This window comes from Athene cunicularia (assembly GCF_003259725.1).
Source record: "Athene cunicularia isolate RWA chromosome 2 unlocalized genomic scaffold, athCun1 chr2_part1, whole genome shotgun sequence".
Classification (NCBI taxonomy): domain Eukaryota; kingdom Metazoa; phylum Chordata; class Aves; order Strigiformes; family Strigidae; genus Athene; species Athene cunicularia.
In genome coordinates, this window is record NW_020799095.1 from 122,170,540 (window position 1) to 122,177,156 (window position 6,617).

At 40.0% G+C, this 6,617-nt stretch overlaps 1 protein-coding gene across 1 annotated transcript in view; it reads right to left on the reverse strand.

Moving 5' to 3' along the window:
- Positions 1-5,710, reverse strand: part of LOC113476147 — a 9,447-nt gene extending 3,737 nt beyond the window's left edge. Inside the window, exons 1-3 of the mRNA XM_026841479.1 lie at positions 5,662-5,710; positions 3,766-3,905; positions 234-320 (exon numbers count right to left, since the gene is read on the reverse strand). Of these exons, the coding sequence (XP_026697280.1) occupies positions 234-320; positions 3,766-3,905; positions 5,662-5,710 (276 nt within the window). The remainder of the gene's footprint in view (positions 1-233; positions 321-3,765; positions 3,906-5,661) is intronic.
- Between the last annotated feature and the right edge of the window lie 907 nt (positions 5,711-6,617).

The window sequence follows — 6,617 nt, forward strand, 5'->3', positions numbered from 1 at the left end:
AAGTGCATTTATTGGATATGGAATTGCTTCATATTTTAATTTTTAAAATATCAATTTACTTGAGAAATTGTGTGATTCCAAATTTAAAGAAGGTACAAGTCTGAATGTCATGATTTGACTGTTAAAAGGTAATATTACTCTCTATCATAATATGTTATTCAGGGACTGGACTGTAAAAAGAACCCATTTGAATCTGTATTCTCTAAAATAAATTCTGAGAAGTTAAATTTTACCTGAGTATCATTGCAGAAAAACACTTTGCTATTTTCATGTTTTTTATTCTTGCAGCACCTGTCACGATACTCTGCAGACATATTTACCTGTAAAATATCATATTTGTTTAAACATGGAAGGAAGTACTTTTAATCAAGTGAGCCAAGTTTCTCACTAACAGCTGGTGATGTCAACATTAAATTGTTCTGTAGCATCTCCTCTGATGTAGCAGGGTCAGTGTAGACTCCTGAGCTTTTCCTTGGCAAGCAGGCAAAGAAAACCCCAACCTACCTACAATTTCTAAAGGTATTCATAGTATCGCATAGAATCACAGAACAGTTGAGGCTGGAAGGGACCTCTGGAGGTCATCTGGTCCAACCTCCCTGCTCAGGCAGGGCCACCTGGAGCTGGCTGCCCAGGACCATGTCCAGATGGGTTCTGATTATTTCCAAGGAGGGAGACTCCACAGTCTCTCTGGGCAACCTGTGCCAGTGCTCTGTTACCCTCAAACTGAAAAACTGTTTTCAGTGTGTACCCATTGCCCCAGGTCCTGTTACTGGGCACTGAGAAGAGCCAGGCTCTGTGTACCCTCCCTTCAGGTGTTGATAAGATCCCCCTGAGCCTTCTCTTTTCCAGGCTGAACAGTCCCAGCTCTCTCAGCCTTTCTTCATGGGAGATATGTTTCAGTCCCTTCATCATCTTCATGGTCCTTTGCTGGACTCCTCCAACAGCTCCATATTTCTCTCATACTGGGGACCCGAGAAATGGACACAATCTATGCATTTTAAACCTTCATATTCTATCAAATTACTTGGTTCTTTGGCATTTTAAAACACACAGGAATATTTAAATGTTACATGGACCTCAAATATGTCTGTCAATGTTTATCTCAATAAATACATGCCCCAGGCATCTAAATAGATTGTGGCACTCACTCTGCATATGCACCAACAGAAGATGTCATAAGCAATATCACTTGCTCCCTTTGCATGACCATAATCTTTTATCAATGGTCTATTCTCTGGGGGTGGGGGTGGGGTTCTTCTACTTTCACACTTGTCATCAAGATGACAGCTGAACCCAACTCAACAGAATTCCTTCACTTTCTTCTTCAGCCTGTATCCAGATAACCTAATACAACCAGAAGAGCTTTTAAAAAGGCAGATCATGACAATTTTGTTAGATCTGCTCACTTAGGCATGCATATGAACACATTAGACACCTGAATTCTTAAAGTTTTTCTGCAAAAGTTTGTGTAACTTTGCCTATATTTCAGAAGTTCACCCAAGATGAATAGAACATCATCCAGGAAGTGTTTTCAAAATCAAGAGACAAAAAAACCCTCAAAAAACCCCCAAAACATTAGGAAGATAATACACATCTCTCTCTCCTTGTACCACAACAGAATGAATTTTTGCTACAGTCACACAGCAACAAGATTTTAAAATAAATAAATAAATAAATAATCACCCTATAACCTATATATCTGTGGCTTCATTTGCTAACTGCTAAGGTATTTACCCATTCTCATAGATTACCTCAGATCATCTTTAGTGTAAGTATAACATAGAGTAACCAATTCTGAAGGCAGTTTATTGGCTGTAACTAAAGCAACCTAAGGGAAACCCTGGCCTCAGAAAGGCATTAGTGAAAACCACATTAACTTGTGAAGGTCTAGTATACAACCCACTAGTCTTCTCCATAACTGCCTCCAAACATCAGGCTGAGGGACTGACAGCTACTGACTTTGGCTCTGCAATTGCAGAAAAGTGCCTAGTGGGCAGTTGCTCTCACCCAAACAGCCCTGTCTGTAAGATTTGCTGTTAAGTTATAGTGACAAGACTACACTGATTTTACACAGAAGACAAATTAATCTCTCTGGGAAAAATAAAGACAGGAAAACGAAGAAATTTGCAGAATAGTTGCTTGTGCATGCCTATCCTAGGACATAAAAGCTTCAGAGTTCAGTACATTCCCAAACATTAATTCATTAAGGCTTTATTTATTTAGTTGAATAACAGTTTTAGTTCTCATACAGTCTCCTAAAAAAACCCTCTATAATATCTATTACAATAAAAAAGATAAAGACTGAAAATGTATCTGGAAGAATGGCATTGCTCCATTCAAATCCTTGATGGCAACCCTAGGGCACCGAGTGCATCAAGCTTCATCCTGCAGTTGGGTAGTGGCAAGGCATTGCCATGTCCAGCCCAGGACACCCACCCAGCTTCCCTGACCCTGCAGCTCCAGCAGAGCTGGGACGCACCTCCTGGCTCTCCACCACAGGACGACAGCAGGATCTTGGAGGTGAGCTATCTTGTGACTGCTCACCAAGAGGGTTTATTGTTGTTCTCTAGGAAACACTTTGTGTCAGAATACGATGACAAACCAAAGGGGCTACTTATCTCTTCTAATATGGCCATGAATATTTTCCCCATCTTTGGTGTCTTGTTCAGAATAAGGTAATTTATCTGTGGAGAATTACCCTTTTCTCTTCATAATCTCAACAAATGCAACATGTTCAGAATGTTTTTGAAGATTAAATGGTCATTCCCTGACCCTAAAGGTATTTTGTTTCCAGATGAAGCCTGATGTGTCTTGGTAGAAAAAAGTTGGAAACCACTGGCATAGTGCTCTGAAACATGGTGGTGAATAGTAAGTGTGAAGAAATATAATTGCTCCTGATTTCATGTTTGGAAAAGCATTGCATATCACTTGTATTTTGTGAAAGTAGATCTTGATTAAGACTGTAACAGATGATAAATTCTTGTTTAGTGACGGACTCAGAAGAATCCCATTTTTGTAGACATGCCTCTGCTAATCCAACTATGGAAAATGCTTTCTCCCATTGAAGTGTTCTTGACAGACTAATTTAATTGTTAATAATTCAAGATGAAGAGTTGGAAGGTAGGTTTTTGGGCATGGATTGGCAAACTGTTACGATACTGTTTTACAAAGCTATAATAAATCTGGCTGCTAAAGACATAATGGAGGAGATTCACAATTGAGAAAGTTAAGTTTTTGTCTGCTGCCATCGAGAAAAGTTGATTGCTTGTTGGCCAAACAAGATGTATTAATAGGTAAAAAATGTATTGTTTTATCAATTTTGTGCCTCTGCATTTGTATTCAATGGACAACATAAACCTTCAGTCAGTAAGTCTGCCAATAGCAGAACAAATTACAGGTTGTGTAATGCTTTATTCTCTTGATAAGAAGATGTAAACATAAGTAGTAAAGAAATTACTTCAGAAAAGAGTACTTTTTAATATAATATATTATACTATTTAGGGCCAAATGGTGCATGTGTCTAACCACATTGTGCATAGGCACAAATACCTGTCTCGCGATATTTGTACTTGCAAATAGGCAGCATCCACGTATTAAAAGAGTCTGAATGTCTTACCAGCTCAAATAAAGCCACCATTCCAGGATAACATGTGATTTTAAATTGGTCTTCTATCATATGTTAACATTAGATCTGCTTTATTACTATTATTTGCTATCACCTAAAAATAATGAACAGTTTTTGAAAGCCCAAGAGCTATTACCTACCAGCTCATTGATGTCATGGATTAGTATATTCTTATACTTCGCATGGATTGTAGTTTTATTTCCCATCGCACAACTGGATGAATTCACTGGAGACAGAACAAGGAGCAGTGGCAGAACCCAAAAGATAGATCTAAAAAAGGCTGGATTACAACAAGAGCAGTTAAGTACATATTAAATGCCATAGATTGTATGCTGTATTAACAAATACATTCTGCAATCTGTTACAATAGTTTAAAAGGGATCTTCAAATAATGAAATAACATGTACTTTGGGGGAAGGATTCAGCTCCAGATTAAGACACTGTTTGGGTGTCTAAACTCCCTCATACTCAAGGATGATTTAGCCATCATAGTTAAGAGCCTACAACTATTGAGCTGGCCAGCTGCTTGGTGTCTACTTGGGCTGAATTCATCTCCACGTTTCACTGCAAGGATTGACAAGATCTCTCCACTGATCACAACTTGACTATAACAACCTAGTCCATATGTAGATAAGTGTCTTAGTCAAATAGGTGTAGACACTCATGTGTCTTAATCTGCAGCTGAATCTCATCTTGATTGTCCATTTTTCATATTATAAATTCTACAAATTCCCACGAACATATCCTTACATCAAAACTGTGTTCAAACACATTTTCAAGCTAATCCAATGTATAAATCCATACTAGTGGCCATAACATGAGATAAGACAGCAACACACCCTTCTCTGCAAGTTTTTTGTAATCTTTTGGAGCAAGTCTCACTGTCCCTAGCTTTTTTTGCCCTTCAGTGGACCACCTTGCTTTGTTCAGACCCCTGGTCTTCTGTCCTTGCATGACATCCAGAAAAGTAGGAGTTCTCTGAGGATTATCAGAGAGAAAAGACTAAAATACCAAAGGAGCCTGAAGGGACTGACAGGGTAACTGGAGGCTGCAAGTGACTGGCCTTAATGCTGTGAATGAACAAGACTGGGTACAGGACGATACTTGGATTAGGAAGCTCATAACTGGACTCTGGCCTACAGCTAGACTGGCTAGGATGATGCTGAAATGAAAAGTTTTGGGGAAAAAAAAAACCAAAACAAAACAGGTAGAAATCTAGATTGGAGGATTAGCACAGATCACAGCAGGTTCCCGAACTAGCATGAGCTCTCTCTACCCATCTCTGCTACTCAATAAGGATGACGGCACCCAAAGTAACTGGGGTTGCAGCCAGGAAAGGCAGAAGGGATGCCCTGACCCCGGCTGCTACGTTCCTTCCTCTCCAGCAAGGATGGGAGCACTGGGTACAGCCAGTCCAGCACTCAGAGATGGGTGTCTCTGGACTTGGGTGTCACCAGTAAATCCCAGCCTCAGACAGAAACTTTGAATAAGTAAGAAGAAAAAAAAGAAACTGGACCGTAATCTTTACTGACCCACCTAACCTCTGTGATGTAAGAGCCACAGTCACACCATGAGCTCACCTGCCATTCAAAGAAATGCAGTCCCTCACAGCCCAGCCAAGCTGAGTCCCACTGCACACTGCTGCTTCAAAGCAGAATGCATACATACCACTTTTCCTGACTACCAAAGCCTTTTCTTTCTGACAGATTACTTGTGAACATGCTGTGATGTACACCTCTGTCCTAGAAACAGGACGAGAATACTTTTACCTGTACAAGCTGAATTCCAAAATTCTTCCTGTGGCAAGCTGCCTGCAAAATTTTGATGGGAAATCTGATGTCCTGAAAACCAAATTTTCTAACCTTTCCATATACATATACTGATCAACCAAGGTCTATCAATATCTCAAAAAATCTAGCCTGAAGAGTTAAATGAGTCCTAAATGGATCCTACATGTAGTAAATAACAAAACCTAGGTAAGGCTAACCTATTGTCATCTTCAAACAAGTAGGCACCTGACTTCCACAGAGCTTTACCTGTGTAAAACTCTATGCTAACTATGTCTGTGCCAAGCGAATTATCCATTTGTAGGACTAAGATCTAATATTTTAAAATAAATTTACAAAAAAATGCAAGAACTCAATTGCAGGCCAACATTTTTCCAACATACCATTGCACCTCTTGATTCCAGTGCAAAAAAGCCCTGCAATCCCTACTTCCAAATAATAGTGATACAAACAACTCATGGATATGATGAGCTTCAAAAGATACAATCTTCTAAATTAAAATCAATCTAACAGAGACTCCATCACTTACAACTTTGTTTCTCCAGTAACAAGTGGAGACAATAGGTGAAAACTGCTTCTTTTATTTTTACTTTTTCTGAGTTGTACAGATTGTGAATATTTTTTTCAGTGAGGAAATTACAGATCAATGCAGATAATTCTGGAAGAGATGTTGCGCACTTACGAAGTCCCTTGACCCACTGCAAGATTGTGATGAAACTTGTTTGGATGTTCCTAAATGAGTCCCCAAGAACCCATTAGATGAGTGCCATAAAAAGTTCCAGGAGCTTTAGACTGAGAAGTGGAAGGATTTTTCTTAAAGTTAGGCAACTTCAAAAGAAGCAGAATTGATAGCACTCCATACGACCAGCACTTTGAAAGAAAGGGAGCGTGTCTTACGGGTAATACCTCATCCTTTCAGTAAACTCCCCAAAACTCGTAAGTTCTATCTGGAAAGTCCCAAAAAATTCTCCCAGAAAAGTCGGGAAGAGTTAGCATTCCCGTATTTCCAAATGTAAAAAAGCCCCTCTGGTTGGGGTTTTTTTGGTTGTTTTTTTAATTAGCATCCCATTCCTGTGCACGCTGCCTGCAAGGGGCGCGCTCCCGGCCGGTCCCCGCGGTAGCAGCCCTCCCGCGGGGTCACCTGGCCACGCCAAAACCCACCCGCACCTCCGCGGACGGCACCCTCTGCCGCACCCCGCAATCCC